The 22207-nt window shown below is 43.0% G+C and overlaps 1 protein-coding gene across 2 annotated transcripts in view; it reads left to right on the top strand.

Moving 5' to 3' along the window:
* The window catches only part of PIP5KL1 (phosphatidylinositol-4-phosphate 5-kinase like 1), a 53436-nt gene that overhangs the window by 16876 nt on the left and 14353 nt on the right, over positions 1-22207 (top strand). For both annotated transcript variants that reach the window (XM_033961723.1, XM_033961724.1), the window contains 4 exons: positions 3743-3777; positions 11765-11820; positions 16148-16260; positions 18409-18571. In XM_033961723.1, the coding sequence (XP_033817614.1) occupies positions 3743-3777; positions 11765-11820; positions 16148-16260; positions 18409-18571 (367 nt within the window). The remainder of the gene's footprint in view (positions 1-3742; positions 3778-11764; positions 11821-16147; positions 16261-18408; positions 18572-22207) is intronic.

Here is a 22207-nt window from a genome sequence, read left to right on the forward strand (position 1 = left end):
ATAGTGTGCAACTCCAAAGGGGACATGGCCATGAGAAGAGGGTGGGCCAGGGAAGTTCTCAGACATTAAGCATGATGTTATAGCAATTTATTTATTTTTAAAAAATTATATTCTGTTCTATCAGCATTTCTAGGCAGATTCCAACAAGCATATATAATTTATAACAGACAAATACTGGTACATTAAAACAGCAATTACTTAATAAACTTCAAAACACCAACAGTTGGGCATGAAATGCAGGCTACATTAGTATTTTATAAATCGGCTTACCATATTTGTAAAGACAAAAAAGAGGACACATGACCACACCCCCAACTCTACCTCAAACTCAAACCCTTTGCAGGGCCACATTTTGGATTTGCAGGTACTTGGAGGGCCTCAGAAAAAAAATAGTTAATGTCTTATTAAAGAAATGACAATTTTGCCTGAGGTAAAACTCTTTATAGTTTATAAATCTTTCCTTTTAGCTAAGGGCTCCTTTTACAAAGCTGCGATAGTGGTTTTAACGCGTGCTAAATTGCCCCGCGCGCTAGACGCTAATGCCAGCATTGAACTGGCGTTAGTTCTAGCCACGTAGCACGGGTTTAGCTCAGGTTTAGCACGTGCTAAAATTCTGCGTGCGCTAAAAACGCTATTGCAGCTTTGTAAAAGGAGCCCCAAGTCTTAATAATAATATTGTAATTTATAGCTAAAGAGACATATGATCAAGAAACTGTTTTATTTTACTTTTGTGATTATGATAAACATACCGAGGGCCTCAAAATAGTATCAGTTACACTTATTTATTTATTTTTAAAATTTCTATACCGTTTTTTTCCAAAATGGTGTACAAAAAGTTACATACATAAAATTTTATAGAAATCAAAACAAGATAGTAACAAAAACAGACAGATTCAATCTTTACATAAGGTCAATTGCTCAAAGAAATGCATCTACAAATAGTTGTGTTTTAAACATTTTCCTAAATACATTCCTGTCTCTACATTTTCGAATTTGACCAACAAGGCTATTCCACATGCAAAAATCGTGGCATTCGTTTCCACATATTTAGGGTTAGCCTTCGTTATGTCAATTAAGATCCCTTCGAACCAGTGGCTTAGTAAGGGTGAGTGGCGCCCGAGGCGGTGGCACTCCTCCCCTGCCCTCTTCCCTGCCCCCACCGCGCACACGCCCCCTTCCCTTTCCCTGTAACTTTTTAACTTCTCCAGGGTAAGCCCGCCCACGCCAGTGTCGGCTCGCCCTTTGACATCACTTTCGAGGTGTGAGTCCTGGAAGTGATGTCAGAGAGACCGCCAAAGCCCACACAGGCAGCAACCTCATGCCAGACCATACCTCCCGTACTTCGCCACAGCTTCTAACCAAAGAGAATATGACCAAATTAATTCAAGCCTTCATAGCAAGTCATCTTGACTATTACAATAGATTTTTTCTTGGTCTTTGTAAAAACAATTGGCAACGTTTGTAGGTCATCCAGAACGCTGCAGCTTGATTGATGCTGGGGGGTTAAGAGAAGTGAACCTATTTCTCAGTGGTGCAGCGAGGGTGAGTGGTGCCCCTCCCCTGCCGTGTGTGCACGCCTGTGCCCTGTATCTTTCTCACTTCGATGTAAGCAGCCACCAACTTACTACCCGTGTTGGCTTCGGTGCTCTCTCTGATGTCACTTCCTAGGTGTGGGTCCCGGAAGTGATGTCAGAGATGGTGCCGAAGCCAAAGTGTCATGCCAAAGTTAAAAAGGTAGGGTGAGGAGGGGAGGGGGCTGAGAGGAGGCTCGGTGCCCCGAGCAAGATGGCAGCTGGGGCGGACTGCCCCCTCGCTCCCTCTCCCCCTTACTACGCCACTGATATTACTCCATTTCCGCAGGACCTACAGTGGTTGCCTGTTTCTAAACGTTTGGCATTCAAATTGTTCTGTCTGATGTTCTAAGCATGTAACATTGGTCAAAGGGATCTATTTGGACTGCCAGGTTTGAAATTATACATCTGAAAACTTGGCTATTCTCAAAAATGTAAATTTCGCTGCTCTCTTCATATTCACTAATTCTTATTATGTATTTTTCCTTATTTTAATGTTCCTGTAAACTGTGCCGAGCTCTATCTTTATAGAGAGGATGCAGTATATAAGCTTAAGGTTTAGTTTAGTTTAGTTTATTGTCATCTACAAGAAGTAGGGCTTTCCCTTATGCTGGTTCAGCTCTTTAGAATTCGTTATTAAGTAGCTTTCATGGCTATTGCTCTTATTTAACTATTTGTAAGATAATTAAATCTATCTTATTTCAGCAGCATTTTATATCATCGCTGTTTTGAGGGCTGCTTGTTTATGATCTAAGCTGTAAACTGATTTTTGTTGTTTGTTAGACCAAGATCTTCTCGTTTGGTATTTGTCTTTTACTAATGTAATATTTTTTTCTTGTACTTGTTTATATTGTAAACCACTTAATACCCAGTTGTCAATAGAGGCATCAAATTAATAAATCCAATTCCCCTCCTCAGCGGGATCTGCACAATCTCTCTCTCCAGCTCCCGACTCCCCCACCTATTATGTGCAGCCTTAATAAAAGGACCCCTTAATGTGGATTGGGAGATTATTAAAATACAGTATAGGAATTGGAAAAGAGCTCAATGAGCAGAGTGGGTGACAGAAGTACTCCTTTTATGCTGACATTGTCCCCTCAATTAGGATATTGGGGGTTACATTAGATCATCATCTATCGTTCGATGATCATACAGATCTTATGATAAAGAAATGTTTTACGATCCTCTGGAAACTTCAAACTATTAAAAGATATTTTGACTTTGCTTCTTTCAGACTTCTGGTACAGTCTTTAATTCTGTCTGCTCTTGACTACTGCAATATTAACTATCTGGCATCCTGTAAGAAAAATTTAAATCATATTTGATTATTACAGAACATGGCAGTTCACCTAATTTTTGGCCTAAAGAAATACGACCACATTAGTCCTTTTTATCAGCAATTACATTGGTTACCTTTCGAAGCATGTATCCTTTTTAAATTCGGCTGTTTTTCCTTTAAAGCTCTTTTTGATCTTGTCCTGGGGTACTTGTCCTCCCAATTTAACTTTTACAGATCATCAAAAAATGCCCATAACGATTTTATGTTTATGTACCCTTCTGTTAAGGCTTGTCGTTATAAGAGATTTTTGAATAAGATATTTGCCTTTCAATTAGGAAAAATGAATTTCTGGTTAAGCCCTTTGATTTCTCAAATGTATTCTTATAATGTTTTTAGAAAATTTTTAAAAACATACTTTGTTTGATAAGTTTGTTACATAACTGTAATGTTACTTCCTATTTTATTATTAAATATATTTATTGATTTTCAAATCATATAATCAAGAATAAACTTGTACAAAAAGCAAAATTAGTAATTCTACATAAAGCAAGAAATATTCCAATAACATTAAGATCATTTATAACTAAAATGCTCAAGTCCTCAAATTTTTGGATCCAAGATTTCTTAGCGAGAACAAAAGAAAAGAATTGAACAGATTACTTCTTATTTTATTATTATGCTCTACATAATTTTATGTATATTTCACTGATTGTACATTTCTTCTTCTTTGTGAACCGCCTGGAACCTTATGGATGGGCGATATACAAGAATAAAGTTATTATTTCTATTCAAGGTGCAGTCAGATCTTTGCTACTTCTCTCTTATTGCTGCTTATCTGAATAGTGCCCTGTTTTCTGATTTCCTTTTCTCTCTCTTCTTTTCTTTCACTAAGGTGTACACAGTGTCCGCCTCCCCGAGGAGAGAAAGGTATGTGTTAACCTCTTGTGTTAACCTCTGCCCAACTGTACAGTATCAGCGGGTTTGAGCCTGAGCTATGTCTTACCCAGCTATTTACTTCGTTACCAATATTTTATTAATTTATGTGAGTACTGTTAAGCCATGTCTACATTCTTTTTCTTTTATTCCCATCAAAAGGTTTTTATTAAAGTTAAATGACATCTCGGCGAGAGGGAGAACTAGATGGCCTTGAGCATGCGCAGATGCATGCTCAAGACCCAGCAGAGGCAGGAACTTCTTCAAGCGGCACCGGCACGTCCTGTGGGCTGCGTGCCGGTGCTAGACGGGGGGTAAGTTTGAAGTTGTTCGGGCGGGGGGGAGTGCCAGTTCACAGGGGGGTGGGGTGCCGGTTCGCACAGGGGGGCTGTGTGAGCGGAGGGGGAGCGATGCCGGTTATCGGGGGTGGGGGGTGCTCGCAAATCGAGTCAACACTCGGTTTGCGAGACAAGATTTGCGAGAATGTTTTGCTCGTCTTGCAAAACACTCGCAAACTGGGTTACTCACAAACCGAGGTTTGACTGTATATGATTAGGCCCCACTTGAAGCATTGTGTTCAGTTTTGGAGACCGTATCTGGCGAAGGACGTAAGAAGACTTGAAGCGGTCCAGAGGAGGGCGACGAAAATGATAGGAGGCTTGCGCCAGAAGACATATGAGGAGAAACTGGAAGCCCTGAATATGTAAACCCTAGAGGAAAGGAGGGACAAGGGAGATATGATTCAGACGTTCAAATACTTGAAGGGTATTAACGTAGAACAAAATATTTTCCAGAGAAAGGAAAATGGTAAAACCAGAGGACATAATTTGAGGTTGAGGGGTGGCAGATTCAAGAGCAATGTTAGGAAGTTCTACTTTACAGAGAGGGTGGTGGATGCCTGGAATGCGCTCCCGAGAGAGGTGGTGGAGAGGAAAATGGTGACTGAGTTCAAAGAAGCATGGGATGAACACAGAGGATCTAGAATCAGAAAATAATATTAAATATTGAACTAAGGCCAGTACTGGGTAGAGCTTTGGATTCTTGCCCAGAAATAGCTATGAAGAAAAAATTTTAAAAATTTAAATTGAATCAGGTTGGGCAGACTGGATGGACCATTCAAGTCTTTATCTGCCGTCATCTATTAGACAAAAGATTTCATTCAATCAAGAACATCATCGTCTTCACCTGTTGGTACCAGAGAGATTTCTGAGTTTGCTAGCAGTCAGGTTTGTTAAGTGGCAAATATTTTGAGGTCTATATTCAGTGGTGCAGTCCAGCTATAATTTGAAACATTTAACTTATAATTTCAAATCGTACATAAGAGTATATTAATATTTCAAGATATACCTGAAGAAGGAGAACAAAACACCCCATGTGGAGAACAGCAAAGTACCTCAAAGTAGGGATGGACCAAAGACTTTCCACGAGTAAGAGGGCACTAGAGATAGTAATACACATTCTTTTAATAAGTATTCTAAATACAAAACACTAGCACTCAATAAAATAAAGCTATTTGGTAGGTTGCTTGGATTTTTAACTAACACATAATGGGGCTATGTGGGGCTCTTTATCGAATAGCACTTAGGACTTGAAACTGTAGATGTTGTCTCGTTCCTAGGCGCTGTTTGGCGCTGTTCTGAATCAACCACTTGGTGCTGTTTATAAAATTGTGCTTAGCGGTGCCTAAGTGTTCTTAGTCAGGAGGTATAAAATCCTTAGGCGCATTCCATGTAGGCAGGGTTTTCAATCCATGCCCAAACACTGCCCTGAATCTGCCCCCTAACCACACCTACTTGCTGGTAGGCACCAGTAGTTGCTTCAGTGTAGATACCTACGTTGAAGTGGTAGGTGCTTACCTGCAAATTACTTTTTTTTTGTTTTCAAATTGGTTTTTAATGGTGCTGTCAATTATTAGTGCTGATTAAGCCAATTAAAAAAAAAAAGTTGCGAGCCCATGGTTTTAACCCGCTTTAAACCTGTGGGTTAAAAACACAGGCTTGCACAGCGGGGAAGGGCAGGAGAATCGGTAGGATATTCGGGGCAGAGCAGGGCGGCAGGAGAATCGCGGCTTTGGGACAGAGAGCAGGAGACTCGAGGCACAGCAGGGCTCAGGAGAATTGCGGCTTCAGGGCAGAGAGCAGGAGGTTTGGGGCAGAGCAGGGCAGCAGGAGAATTGTTGCTTTGGGGCAGAGAGCAGGAGGTTCGGGGCAGAGCAGGGTGCAGGAGAATCACGGCTTGAGTTGGGGCAGAGAGCAGGATATGCAGTTGGAAACCACTGAATGACTGGTTCCCAGCAGTGAAACACTGCTTTTTTTTTTTCCATTGCAAATGCAAGCAGTGTCTCACTTCCGGTTCACCACACAATTGTTTCCCACGTACTCACCTTTATAGGACCCCCAGGGACCCCTGAAGAAGACTTTTTGTCGAAACGCGGACCGTGTTGGGTCCTGTATCCCTAGCGGACTAGGTCCTTTAAGGCTCTTATGTGGATGATTTACTTTTATGTGGATGGAATTATTTTATGTGGATGATTTTAGTGTACCTTTGGAACTTTGATACTTTCAAATAAAGTCCATTTAGGAACATTGTCACTCCACAGAGTTTTTTTGGTTTTCTCTGGATTTTCTTCTTTGTGGATATTTTGGGGTCAATTCCTTTTGTTTTTTGCTGGTTCCCAGCAGTCGCTTGTTTGCTGATCGGCTAGCCCAGTCGATGTTGCTTTTTTTTTTTTTTAGTGAATCGCTGCCTGCCTACATTTGAATGCTGTTCCCCCTCATTTGCATGCACGGATCACAGGATGATTGGGACAGAGGTTAGTGAATCGGGTCTGAGGGAAATCGGGTCGCAAAGGGGTCACTAAGTGATCAGAACTTGATCGGTGGGCTTAGAGAATCTGTCTAGCCCATGGACTGTAATCATATTTGGCTATAAATAGAAGGATGAGCAGTCTTCTTATGTTCTTTTTATCAGCCGCTTGTTTGTTCGAGATTAAACTGGATTAGTCTAGAACTAGAACAAGCTTAGATATCATAGAAGCTCAGTCTTTTTGCTAGAAATGAGAGGGGGGGTAATTTTATAGAGCATTTTCCATATTTAATACATGTGAAGACTTATGTGATCAAGACCTTTATGGTCAGATTCTGTATAGGATGCCTAAATTAGACACCCTAATCAAGGGCGCCTAGCGATGCCTAACTTTGGAATCGGCGCGCACCTTTTTTTTTTTTTTTTTTAATTGACTTAATTGGCATGGTAATTGACCACACCAGTTTTCAGCCAATCAAAAGTAAAATAAATCATCAGTTAAGAGTTTGGCGCAGAACTCTTAGGATGCCTAGCGATGCCTAAGTCATAGCTCTCTCTGATGCCTAACAAAACCAGAGACTCATGAAATCACCAGATAACAAAGGTAGGAAAAATGATTTTATTTTCAATAGTGATCAAAATGTGTCAGTTTCTTCAAATTTACATCTGACCCCCCTCGCACCACCCAGAGATTGGGGGGGGGGGGTAAAGCAGCACATTGAGGGCTTGCAATCAGCTGATCACAGCAGAGGAATCCCCATCCGCTGAGCTGACTTCAGAGATTCCTGCTGACTTAGCTGATGGGGATTCCCCCTGTCAGGATCAGCTGAGTCGCAGAGCCCTACACCCCTCCCCCTGATATTCCCCCAACATCCCCCAACATTTCTGGGCCCCCCCCACATCACCCCCCACCACTCAACATCATGGAACACCCCCACATCACCTGACACCTCTGACCGCATGGAATACCTCCATACACATAATCAGGGCCTTAGGTCCCTCCCATTGCATCCCAAAATGCATTGGGTGGGGGAAGGCCTATCATTCTCAGCACATGGCCTTGTAGGCAGGAGGGTGTGGGCTTCCTTCCTGCCAATTTTGCAGAGGAAAGTATGTGGTATTAGGTGATGTGGAGGGGGTATTCCATGATGTCGGGGGTATCGTGTAATAGGGGGGTTCCATGATGCCGGTGGTGTAGGGTGATGTGGGGGGGAGCAAGAAATGTTGGGGGATATTGAGGGGATGTCAGGGGGATGTGCTCAGCTGATCCTTGCAGGGGGAATCCCCATCAGCTGAGCCGGCAGGAATCTCTAAACAAGCTCAGCTGATGGGGGATTCCTCTGCTGCGATCAGACAAGGTACATCTACAAAACTTGTTTTTGTGTGTGTTTTTATGGGGACGTTTTTATTTTTGAAAATGGCCAAAAAAGATAGACATCTTAAAGACCAAAACTTATACCTAGGTCATTTTCAAAAATAAAAGATAGATGTCTGGCAGCTTTGAAAATTGGACATTTTTTTTCTCCTGGGTTTGTGGACATCCTGCCCAAAACGTCCAACCTCAGACTTATACTTCCTATCGAAATGCCCCTCCACGTCAGTTACGTGCATAACTGACTGGATTTAGGCACGACCACTTACACCAGCCTTTGACATGGTGTATAATGCTCATGGCTAAAGTTTGGCATTCAATACCAACTTACACTGGTATCCTAGAATGGCTTCAGCCTCCAACTTTGCCATTCTAGAATACTTGCCTAGCACTCAAGTTTTTTTTCCACTGATCTTTTTGTGTGGGTGGGTGTGGGTGGGTGTGTGTGTGTGTGTGTGGGTGTGTGGGTGTGGGTGTGGGTGTGTGTGTGTGGGTGTGTGTGTGTGGGTGTGTGTGTGGGTGTGTGTGTGTGTGGGTGTGGGTGGGTGTGGGTGTGGGTGTGGGGGTGTGGGTGTGGGTGTGGGTGTGTTGGAAATACAATGAGCTCAAAACCATGTGAGAAACACCCTTAACTCTGGCCTTGAATTGGGTAAGACTCTTTGGGCTTTTCTGTCAGCCTCAAGTTTAAAACAAGTTTCAACCATGCAAAGTAAACCAGTTTCTTCCCCCAGCCAGGCTTAAGAATTTATGCTGTGCAATTCTAGCATCTTCGGTAACCAGTAACCAGAACTCCTTCTGTTTCCTCTCTCCTGTGATCTAGGTTTCCTTCTGCTCAAAGTCAATTTTCCAATTCTTTTCTCCATAACTTTATCTGAGGAACATTCAGTCACAACCTCCTAATAGCAGGGTCCTTCCTGGGTTTCATCTTGCTTTTTAAGTTGGCTGGGTTGTTTAACAATTACTGAGCTCGAGCTTCCTTTAACGGTATACTGCTTAAAGTTGATACTATCTCAGTAATTATCTAATGCCAATAGAGCAGGGGTAGGGAACTCCGGTCCTCGAGAGCCGTATTCCAGTCAGGTTTCCAGGATTTCCCCCAATGAATATGCATTGAAAACAGTGCATGCAAATAGATCTCATGCATATTCATTGGGGAAATCCTGAAAATCCAACTGGAATATGGCTCTCGAAGACCGGAGTTCCCTACTCCTACAATAGAGTATTAACATTTGAAAATATTTTCACTTATCAGTTTAATTATTATGCCTTTGTAGTAAGTAAGATGGGGTGTGGATATTAACAGTGTTAATTATTGTTTTTATTATGTGTGGGGGTTTTTTTACATTACTGTATTTATGCTTTTATTTCATCTGTTTAGTATCATAGATAAAGCAGAATGTAAATAAACCAATCCTCCCTAGTCTTAAACTCTCCTCCCCTGGAGCCTCTTGAGAAATGTGGTTTTCCCCCGGCGATTTTCCTTTACATCTGCTCTGAGGATCTTCTTCCTGTTCTTTTCTTTTTCTTTTTTTTCTTTTTTTAATTCTTTATTCATTTTAAAGCACATTCAATAAATGAAAACAGAATGAATTAAACATTTTACACTGTAGACATCACTTAAATTTTACAATATTCATACATATTGATACCCTCCCCCACCAATGTAAATTTTATCATTAAAATTACTATAAAATTTACATAGTTTCAAAAATATATTATACATATTTTAAAACAGAAAATACACATATATAACCATTCAAACTTATTTATCAAACCACAAAAATACCACCCTTCCCCCCTATTACCATCTAGGAGAGTTTAAGACTAGGGAGGATTGGTTTATTTACATTCTGCTTTATCTATGATACTAAACAGATGAAATAAAAGCATAAAATAGTTAATTAAAAACCTTGTATTCCCCTCCTCCCTGGATGTGCATTTTAACTAACAACCAAAAATATAACTATAATGATTCTACAAAGGACATCAATGGGCCCCAAATTAAATTACAATTTTCATTATTCCCTAAAAGAACAGCGTTCATTTTCTCATATTTATAGATTAGACATAAACTAGCCCACCAAAATGTAAAGTTCCAAGTTTCCAAGTTTATTCAGTTTTGATTAATCGCTTTATCTTAATTCAAAGCGATGTACATAATAAAAATTACAATATAACAAAGTAATACATTGAAGATTGTTAACTGAACTTATGACAAATATGACAATACAAGAAACATATGGGAAAGAGATGGGTAAGAAGTTACAATATAAAAATAAAGAAGGGGATAACATTTAGGGAAGGTACATGAGGAAGGGGTGAAGCAGAGTCTTGAAATTAATTTATAATGAAATTATTGTTAATTTATGAAGGCATCATTAAATAGAAAGGTTTTCAGGTTACTTTTGAATTTCTCTAGATTGACTTCTTGTCTCAAGTGGTAGGGTAAAGAATTCCAGGTTTGGGGAGCAGTAACAGAAAAAATATATTGGCGTCTTGTATTTATGATTTTCAGGGATGGGATTGTCAGTAAATGTTGGTCGGTAGATCTTAGTGTTCTGTTGGTAGTGTAAGGGATTAATGATTTATATATAAAAGCTGGAGTTTTAAAAGAAAGAGATTTGAAAGTAAGCAAGCTAAGTTTATATATGATTCTGTGAGCAACAGGAAGCCAATGGGCTTCCTTAAGAAGAGGAGTGACATGATCGAATTTTTTGGCTTTAAAGATGAGCTTGACCGAAGTATTCTGTATGATCTGTAAACGTTTGATTTCTTTTTGAGCTATGCCTTTAAAGAGTGCATTACAGAGACGATCCCAGTTTTTCCAGTTTTATATAATTAATTGTATAGCTGTACTTGTCATAATTAAAAAGAGACGTCTTTTATGTTTATCTGGGGGATATTTGATATGCAAAATAGTACCACAAATTACTATTTCATAAGTTAAAGGAATCTCAGAATCTAAAATATTATTAATATGTCCCCAAATTGATTTCTTGGATATAGATTTTCTCACAGTACCTAAGTTTTCTTATTTTTAATTTTTTTTTGTCCTCATTATTGTATTCATTATATCCTCACCCAACCCTACCTCGGTAACATGTGCCCTTGCTGGACTGTACAGAAATATAATCCGAGACTGACCCTGTGGCTGTGATTCTATAAACGGCGCCTAAAATGTAGTACCAAGGAGCGCCAGTATCAATCACAAATTAGTCATCATTTATAGAACTGTGCCTAAAGCAATCTTAGGCACTGGTAGGCACTGAAACCTTAGATGCATTCTATTTATGCCAGGGTTTCCTGGGCCTAAATGAGTGCCCCAAAGTCAAAACACGCTCAAGATCTGCCCACAATCCTCCCCTAACCACCCCTACTTTCTGGTAGGCGCCTTGGAGTAGACGCCTATCTCGAAGTCATAGGCGCCTACCAAGTTAGGCATCTATCATCATGTAATTGCAATTTTCAAATACTGGCACCAATTGAGACTTTCAAAATAATGAACCCCCCCTTTTTTACGAACGCATAGCGCGGGTTTTAGCACTGGCGGCGGCGGTAACTGCTCCGACGCTCATAGAATTTTTATGAGTGTCGGAGCAGTTACCGCCACTGCCGGCACTAAAGCCCGTGCTATGTGTTCGTAAAAGAGGGAATAGGTTAGGTGCTCTCTCCTCACAACTCGCAACTGTGGCGTGCTGAAATTGTAACAGCCCAGGGGACTTGAATCTGGGTCTGCTGCAATCTGGTCTATAGCGAGGAACTGTTGAGACTCTGAATGTGACTCTTTTTTTCTTTTGCTTTTAGAAATACTTTATTATTATGCAAAGCGTGTTTTATCCTGATGAACGCATTGAGGCACGGTGAGTAATTTATTCCCTTCGGATCCCTCTGCACAAGTGAAAAGAATTACAGCATGTAGAAATATGGTCAATAGGATTACCTTCTCCCTCCCACTCCAATATAACAGCATTCGGCCCAAACAATCCACGTCATCCTCAAAACTTCCATGTCTCTGAGTCACCATATCTAATGCCCTATCCCTTGCTGCGAACAATCCATCACATTACAAATACTCCTTCTGGGCAGTAAGTATTCCATTCTTCTGTAGGTAACCTAACTTGTACAGATTTCTCATCTCTTGCCAATTCCCCCAACCCACCGCATAAACCCTTTTTACATAACCACAATAGTGTTTTTTTAGCTCAGGCCGGTGCACTGAATGCTGTGCGCTTCTCCCGACATTCATAGAGTTCCTGTGATCATCGGGAGCAGCGCAGAGCATTCAGCACGCTGGCCTGTGTTAAAAACCGCTATCGCAGTTTTGTAAAAGGAGAGAGGGGGGGGGTAATTGCTGTAAACAGCATATGTCGCACTATAGGTTCCTCATCCCTTGCAAAAACTCTGTACCCTGTAAATGCATTAGAGCTCCTTCCTTGTAAATATTCCATTCCACTGTATCTCATCTTCTGTTATAAATATCCCATGCGTTGTTAGCAGTACTACAGTCTTACAAATACATCTTACCTCCTGAAAATCCCCTGACCCTCTATAAATCCCCATTACACTGCAAATAATAGCTTACCTCCCCTTTTACAAAGCCTCATTAGGCTTTTTTATCGCTGGCCTCTGATACATATATAATTCCTATGAGCTTTGGAGCTAAACCACCACAATGATAAAAAAAAAAAAGCCTAACACGGCTTCGTATAAGGTATGGGGGGAGGGTATTGTCTAATGCAAATTCCACACCCATGTACAGTAGATAGACCATTTGAATATAAATCTCTCATTCTACTTAACCATAAATTTTCCCTTCTAATGTGAATTCTCATGCCACTGGAAAAAAAAACAAACCTCTCCAACTCAGCCAATAACACACCCTTCTGTATGGATCTTCTCTGTACCTATGCCCATTACCTCAGCGAATGCCTCACCTCAAACATATTTCCCTTATCACTTAGCTTGTGCTCAATTTTATTTATTATTAGGATTTATTTACTACCTTTTTGAAGAACTTCACCCAAGGTGGTGTATAGGAATGGTAACTCAGACATAGGCAACAAAATTGCAACATACAAAAAACAGTATACTGTATACACTGTATACTTAAAGCCTGATTCTAAAAAATGGTGTTCCAATTGTAGGTGGAGGTAGGCATCCTACCGCCATCTAATGGACCAATTGGGAAGCACATAAAAAACAAAATCAGTAAAGGACACTATATGTGTTGTTCAAATGTGTACGGAGATGTCTAGGCACACCTATGGCCCTTTTCGGTGTAAACCATGCCTACGCCTGCCTTAGGCATCCATAAGCGTGCTTCTCGTAAGCATGAGTCAGACGCCTTAAATGTAGGTCTGTAAAATGCTGGCTTACATTTAATTCTGATTTGTATATGGTGCTGTGCTGTCTGGATATATGTGAAGCTAATACATCACTTGCTTAAACATCTCATGCTTCAAAAAGACGCCTCAGCCCCACCACTCCTCCGCTGTAATCATTTATACTGTGGGAAGCATACCATGGTGCCTCATCATTGGCTGTCCATTTGTGTGTTTTTTTCTTTTTTGCTAATTTATTAAAGTGTTTTTTTTAGAATAAATTACTTAAATGAATCTCTTCATATCTTCAATATTGTAATATAAATTTTAAAAGTAATATGAATACTTATCTCAGCCAAACCTGGGAGTCAGACCCGACATGTTTCACACAAAAAAGTGTTTTATCAAGGGTCTCCCTGCAAAATATAGAACAGAAGCTGTCACATCCAATTGTGTCTTGCCCCTCTCCTATCAAAATTCGTCCATAAGTATTTCAGTTTCTATATGTTGCACTCACCAAGGCTGCCGCTATCATCTGACTCCAATCTTACTGTGAGAAAAGATGGCGGCGGCGTCCTTTGCTTCAAATTTAAATCCTCCCTCTCTACAGACACTATACCCGCCCCCTGCAGCTCATTGGACCCGAAAGAAATTACTTCACCGATCCCCACTCGATTTCACTATTCAACTCATGGGGTTCAATAGTGTCAAGCATGAAGATAAATCTTTGTTCACTCTCATTTAGCTTAGCCATGAGCGAGATGGATAAGATGTTGATAATGAAACTTTACTTCAAAAACAGGTTAATGAAATTTTGTGGGGACTTGGTTAGGATTTTTCCGGGTGTATCTAGAACCACTCAGTTGAGAAGGAAAGAATTTTTGAAATTGAAGGATAGAGTGTTGGCACTGGATGCATCCTTTTACCTGAAATTTCCCTGTAAATGTATAATTAAGTTACAAGATATTGAATATTCTTTTTGGGATCCTATACAACTACAACAATTTTTGGTTGCAAGAGAACAGAAATAGAAATGAGATTTGTTTCACCTAGCTGAGAATTTGAGGAGAATTAATATAAGAAAGTATCCCATTTTAAGGAATGAATCAAGGTTCTTTAGCGTGAACCAAGAATTATTGTCCTTTATTTTCTTGAATTTTATTCTGTTAGAAATAGCAAGATATACTCCCCATTAATGTGGGCTTAAAAGGAATTATGTATGTATGATTTGATTATGTATTGTTTTATGTGATTTTCCTTTTTTCTTTTGAATTATTGGATATTGTAATTTATTCAAAATTATAAATAAAAAAAATAATAATAATATTAGCAAAAAAGAAAAAAACACAACAAATGGACAGCCAATGATGAGGCACACGGTATGCTTCCCGCAGTATAAATGATTACAGCGGAGGAGTGGTGGGGCTGAGGCGTCTTTTTGAAGATGTTTAAGCAAGTGATGTATTAGCTTCACATATATCCAGACTGCACAGCACCATATACAAATCAGGATCATATTTGGCTGGATAAAACGTTTATTTTCAAACATTCGCCAACTTTAGTGAGCTTTACATTTAATTCTGGCATACAATTCGTTCTTTCACCTCAGGGACCTCAGAACACCACCCAAATCAATGTGTTTGGCATGGAAGCACTTCTCACAGGCTCCCTTTTTATTCTGGTGTGTAATTTGTTAATTTTATCAAAAAAAAATTTTTTTTAACTTTTTAAAAAAGTTTTTCTGTTAAATGTTTTTCGTTGAATATTTCATATCAAATACTTCTGCATAAGTGAATTCATTAAACTGGGTTAAATAGAGAAGTTAGCTCTTCATGTTGCTGCACCAGTCCCCACCGACGCGTTTCGTACTTCCTCAGGGTCGGGGGATACTAAATGTGTAGAATTTATTAAGCTTTCAGCTACTCTTTTCCTATAGCTGTTAATGCTGACAATGTATCTGTAGAAGAAAATAGATGCGATTCTGGACGTGGCACCTACCAGTGAATGACATGCAGTACCACGGCAGGCACCATTTGCAGAATCAGGCCCTAAACATCTTAATAGACAGCAAAAGGACAAGCAAAGGTGAAATATAAGGGTAGATATGAAAGAGTACCAGGAGAGTAAGGGTGACTAACTTGAGGAAGAACCAATGGCGTAGTAAAGGGGGGGAGGTGGAAGTCCATTCTAAGGGTACGGCACCCCACCTCCTCTCCGCCCCCTGCTCATCTCCTTGCCGTGTGCGCATTCCCCTTGCCTTCTCCCGTCCCCTTTTTACTTTCCCGGCACGAGGTTGCTGCCGCGTCGGCATCGGCGCTCTCTCTGATGTCACTTCCAGGACCCGCACCTAGGAAGCGACATCAAAGGGCAAGCCGATGCCAACGTGGGCACGCTGCTCACGCTGGGGAAGTTAAAAAGGTACAGGGAAAGGGAAGTGGGCGCGCGTGTGGCGGAAGGGGAGAGTGCGGGAAAGAGGGCGGAGGAAGGGCACCACCGCTCTGGGTGAAGCTCATCCTTACCACGCCACTGGGGAGAACTGTACCTGCAGTCAGTAAAGGTGTGTGCAACTGATTTATATCGCAAACATTTGCAAATGGTCGCAGAAGTATAGCCAGGTTTTGTTGTTGGGGGGGGGGGGGGTTCCAGACCTTTTCTAAAATAGTAACTGATATAAGGCTGAAGGGACAATCTACCTAGGCACCATTTTATTCAAAAACTATTTGGGGGAGCAACCACTCCCTTTGCACCTCCCCTCCCCCACCCCCACCCCCAGCACCAGCTATGTTTCTGGAGGATAGGGTGCTAAGTACAAATATTATACAATTCTTATACAGCTGAGATTAATCCTTGTATTTTCTCCATGCAGTTATGACATTAAAGGTTGTCAGGTGGGTCGCTGGACAGAACCAGCCTCAGAGGGCAGCCAAATCATTGTAGTGCTCAAGGACCTAAACTTTGAAGGAAACTATATCTGTGTGGGTGAGTTTTCCTGCCTTTGCTTGAACTTTTGAATCAGTTGGGGAAAACTTATCCACTCTTCATCTCTGCTAGCTATCATTCTTTTCTTCTTGCCAGCAAAACTATCTACAACTAACCAGTTAATCTATTCATATTTTAGCTAGCCCAGTCCAATCCCTGTATCCATTTTCTAGTCAAGTAATCTACTCATCCTGTATCTGATTAACATGAATCTCTTCCTGCTAATTAAACAGTTCACATCTCTAGCCAAATTATTATCCATCCAGCTAACCTTCCAGTCAAGAATACAAGTCGATCTGAATATAAGTCCCAAAAGGAGGAAAAATGATTGACTCAATTATAAGTCGAGAGCTTAATATTCAAGTGCCATGCCCTGCCAGGATCTGCACCCAGTGTCCCCTCCTTCACTCCCCTACCAGGCTCTGCACTCAGCCCCCTCCCTGTGGAACTCATGAGAACTGGTGGCAGCCATTTAGGGAGTGGCGCAGGGCAGGGCGGGAGCTCGAAAAGCTCGCTCCTGCATGCCGGATGCACTGCTGCCCACTGGCCGTGAGGTCGGAAGGAGGAGCTCGGCACGGGGCAGGAGCATGGAAAGCTCACTCCTGCTCTTACACCCCTGGGCCACCAGGGATGCAAGAAAAGGTACACAGGGTGGGGGGGGGGGGGTGTTACAAAATTGTTAGTATCCGCTGGGATGGGAGATGGGAAGGACCCTTCCTGTCCCAGCCTACCAGATCATACGGCAGGCTGGCAGAGGCCTGCGACAAATCTGGGAGGGGGGTCGGGTGGTTACTAGGTAATGACCCGAATATAGGACAAGACCCCCATTTATGGGCCATTTTTGGGGGCCCAAAAATCTCATCCTATGTTCGAGTATATACGGTACTCGCTTTCTAACTAAGTGATACTCAAACTCTGAGCTAAATTGAATTCTCATGGGCCTGATATTCAAAGTGATTTAACTGGACAGGAGAGGATCCTACCTGGTTAAATCACTTCTGATTGTCAAAGTGGTGATATTGAGCAGCATTTAATTGGATAGTGCTACGGAATATCACCACCGACTGCCTCTGCACTATCTGGCTAGTTCCAGTCTATGGATGGAGCTTGGGTAGGGCCAATGGCGTAGTAAGGGTAAGCCCCCTTCCCTTTCCTCGCACCTTTTTAACTTCTCCGGCGTGAGCAGCAGGCCCACATCAGTGTCGGCTCGCCCTATGACGTCACTTCCTAGGTGCGAGTCCCGGAAGTGACATCAGAGAGCCCACCGATACCAATGCGGGCAAACTCTACCCAGCATTCAACTAACCCAATCTGGCAATAGAAACGGGTATAGCAAAGTCTACCCATTCGCCTGATTTGTAATGCAGCATTTCATTGAGTTTCCTACCACATTATTGCCAACTGAGCTAGTTTGAGAATCATTTTCTAAAGTTTTCATGGGAGTAAACGTTTGGCCACATAAAAATGGTTTTTGAAAGTTTAACCCACAGTGAACGGGGGGAAATGATGTCTGCTTTTTCCAGTGTACTATATATACTTTTACCTGTAGTGAAAATGGGTGCGGTTAGATCTAGACAGGAGACACATGCATGGTGATATCATGGGGTGGGTTTTTTATGGAGGGGGGATACACATTTTGGAGATGCTGCAAAGCAAGGGAAAAGTATCTCTGATGTGCATTCCAGAGTATTGTCAAAGGGAAGCTTTTGTACATTTTCCATCTCTTGCCAACCCATTGCAAAAAAATACCTCATTAACTCCCCCCCTTTTTTTTTTTAACAAAACTGTAGCACGGTTTTTAACACCAAACACAGCGGTAACGGCTCCAATACTCATAGAATTCCTATAAGCGTCAGAGCTGTTACTGCCGCAGCCGGCACTAAAAACCACATTACAGTTTTGTAAAAGGGAGGGGGGGGTAATTGTTGTAAACAGCATATGTTACACTATAGATCCCTTACAAAAATTACACTCCCTGTAAATCCACTATCTCCTTTAAAGTTTGGTCTGATTTACATAGCCCCTTCCTTGTAAATATTCCATTCTACTGTATCTTATCTCCTGTTATAATTTCCTGTGAAAATGAACTTGTAGGTTCTCACTGGAACTCTCTACCTCCTACTTGCTCATATGTCATTCTTGCCACAGCTCAGCAACGGCCCTGGCTGATCCAGCAGATGCAAATAGATACCAAGTTCCTCCAGGATCTTCATGTCTTAGATTACAGTCTTCTGGTGGCATTTCAGTCTCTTCATGCTGATGAGAGAACACAGAGCTGGTCATTTGTGAACCTCATCCTACGGACTAAGAAGTGAGTAATCTCTTTTCTCTACTTCAGTTTACTTATTCAGCTTGCACTAGTGCGTGTGCAGCTCCTAAATGCAAAAATTTAGCTTACCAATGCAGCAACCTAATACTATGTGAATAGCCCTGTGCAAAAATTGTGCACTAACAAAGGAGAGTGCACTGGACATATGAGCACAAGACTTCTAGTTGATACTAGTGCAGACCCAGCTCTCTGATTTCCCTCCCAGCACCCACAACCCCAAACCTCAATATGCCCCAGGACCCCCTGCACCCCAAACCCACCTGGGCAACCAAAGTCACTGTAAGTCCTCCTCTTGGGCTCTCTGAAGCCCTCCACCTCATTCACCTCAAAGCTGGGAAGGAAGGAGCGATGCCCACTCATTCCTGCCATCATGTGACTGTCTTGAAAAATGGTGGTACCTGATCCCACACAGTAAATTTTTTCAAGATGGCAGCACAAAGGCAGGAGAAAGTGAGCATTGTACCTCCCAACTTAGAGGAGTAGGGGGAGCTCACTTGGGCCACCGATGTCATTTGTGGGGTTGGGATGGAGGTATAAGATCCAGGGCCCACTTGGGCTACCAAGGGCCTTTTTAAGGTAGTGGAATCACCAGAACACCCTCTGTTCCTGTGCTGCATGAAAAATTTAGGAAGGAAGTTATACAAATGGAGGGGCATTTTTTGGGGGAAAAAAAGTCTAAGTCTAACTTGGACATTTCCAGATGAACATCCAAAGTGGAGGAACAGAAACAGCCATTCTTGAATAGCAAACTGTTGGACGTCCAAATATATATATATATATTTTTGAAAATCGTCTACTTAGATATCTAGGCCGCCAGAACATCTAACTTTATACCCCATTTTTGATCAGAAAAACATTCCTGTTGAACATGATACAAATGCAGACCATTTGGACGTGGGATGGGCCAACATAGTAATGGACTGGCCACATAAACATCCCAACAGAGCAATGGGACACCTTAAAGGGCACTGCTGTGAATTTCACATAAAGGGTGCCAGATGTATATCTCGCCATAACCCCCTTATAATTTATGGAGAGCCCCCCCAAACCTACTATACCCACCTGTGTACCACCCCAATAGCACTTATGGATGCTGGAGGCATCTATATGGCAGTATAGTAGGGTTTGGGTGGGCTCACATGTTCTACCATAAATGTAGTGGTTAGAGTGGCTTATGGGTCTAAGTCGTCCTCTCTATGGTTCACTAGTCTACCCATGAGGCTACTTAAGACATCAGGCTTCCCTATACCAGATGCTGCTATTTTAGAGGCAGGTATGCACCTTTTTGTTCTCATTTCTGTGTGGTAGAAAGGGGTCCGTTAGCATTGGGGCAGTGTGGAGGTGTCTTACACTGATGCATGCAGTGGTCATCTGGTCAGTTTGGATGCCTTTGTGATACTTAGACACTTCTAAAACGGGTTTACTTTCTAAACGTCTAAGTTCCGTCCAGGACGTATTGCAAAACATTTGATTATCACTGCAAGCCATCCAAGTCTAATTCACCCTTAGGCACACCCAAAGTCCGCCAATAACATGCCTCCACCATGCCCATCTTACGCTCTGGATGCACAGAGGTGGGGACACTTCGCTAGACATCCAGAAAGATGGTTTTGATTATTTCCATTTGGACATCCTGGAGATTAGGATTTTCAAGTGCCAATTTAGGATGTTTTTTGGACGTTTATATTTTTTTGATTATGAGCTCCATAGGCTACAGTTAGGCTACAGATATTAATAACTAGGTTTCATTATACAAAATGGGACCTGTGCTAAAATAGCAGGAGTTAGTGGTAAAAACCACATCTGAGCCATAGCTTATGTTGATAACATCCCCCCCTCCCTTAGAGTGAACAGTTTCAGTTTCTGGTAACCAGAGTTGATATTGTGATGTAATAATGCCTTATTCTTCTAATATCTAACAGCCAACCTCATCAGTGATATATTTTTTATTTTAAAACATTTATATTCCACAAATCACAAAGATCTATGATGTCACAATAGCTTGATTGCCCTATGCTTGGCTCACTTTTATTACATGTAGCAGTGATTTTGATTTCTAAAGACTTTTTTCCTTCAATTAAGGGGGGGGATGATTAACGTGGTCTACCATTAAGACGTATTATTATCCTGTTGACCCCAGTTATTAGGTTCAAACAATTTTTATTGATGCAAATAACAGCAAAGACAATACCAGGACACCCCAAGGGTGCACAGCACAAACGATGATGCATCATATGCAATAATAACTAGCATGTACAGATAAGATTAACATCAACCAAACATCCCCCCCCCATCCCACTCAACAAAGGGAGAGCGAGATTATGGAGGGTGGGAAGGCACTCCGAGGCCTTGGACTCTTATGAGTCCTGAAGATGCCACCCCACCCCCTCCCCTATCCCCTATCCGTGATGACCCCAGTTATTACCGTATTTTCACGCATATAACGCGCGCGTTATACGCGTTTTTACCTACCGCGCATACCCCTCGCGCGTTATATGCGTGAGCGCGGTATACAAAAGTTTTTAAACATAGTTCCCACCCCGCCCGACGCCCGATTCACCCCCCCCAGCAGGACCGCTCGCACCCCCACCCCGAACGACCGCTCGCACGCGCTCCCACCCGCACCCGCATCCACGATCGGAGCAAGAGGGAGCCCAAGCCCTCTTGCCCGGCCGACTCCCCGACGTCCGATACATCCCCCCCCCGGCAGGACCACTCGCACCCCCACCCCGAAGGACCGCCGACTTCCCGACAATATCGGGCCAGAAGGGAGCCCAAACCCTCCTGGCCACGGCGACCCCCTAACCCCACCCCGCACTACATAACGGGCAGGAGAGATCCCAGGCCCTCCTGCCCTCGACGCAAACACCCCTCCCCCCAACGACCGCCCCCCCCAAGAACCTCCGACCGCCCCCCCAGCCGACCCGCGACCCCCCTGGCGACCCCCACGACCCCCCACCCCCCTTCCCCGTACCTTTGGTAGTTGGCCGGACAGACGGGAGCCAAACCCGCCTGTCCGGCAGGCAGCCAACGAAGGAATGAGGCCGGATTGGCCCATCCGTCCTAAAGCTCCGCCTACTGGTGGGGCCTAAGGCGCGTGGGCCAATCAGAATAGGCCCTGGAGCCTTAGGTCCCACCTGGGGGCGCGGCCTGAGGCGCATGGGCCCAACCCGACCATGTGCCTCAGGCCGCGCCCCCAGGTGGGACCTAAGGCTCCAGGGCCTATTCTGATTGGCCCACGCGCCTTAGGCCCCACCAGTAGGCGGAGCTTTAGGACGGATGGGCCAATCCGGCCTCATTCCTTCGTTGGCTGCCTGCCGGACAGGCGGGTTTGGCTCCCGTCTGTCCGGCCAACTACCAAAGGTACGGGGAAGGGGGGTGGGGGGGTCGTGGGGGTCGGCCGGGGGGGTCGCGGGTCGGCTGGGGGGGGGGTCGGGGGGTCTTGGGGGGGCGGTGGTTGGGGGGGAGGGGGGTTTGCGTCGAGGGCAGGAGGGCCTGGGATCCCTCCTGCCCGTAATGTAGTGCGGGGTGGGGTTAGGGGGTCGCCGTGGCCAGGAGGGTTTGGGCTCCCTCCTGGCCCGATATTGTTGGGGAGTCGGCAGTCCTTCGGGGTGGGGG

Source organism: Geotrypetes seraphini, chromosome 10 (genome assembly GCF_902459505.1).
Source record: "Geotrypetes seraphini chromosome 10, aGeoSer1.1, whole genome shotgun sequence".
NCBI classification, from domain to species: Eukaryota; Metazoa; Chordata; class Amphibia; order Gymnophiona; family Dermophiidae; genus Geotrypetes; species Geotrypetes seraphini.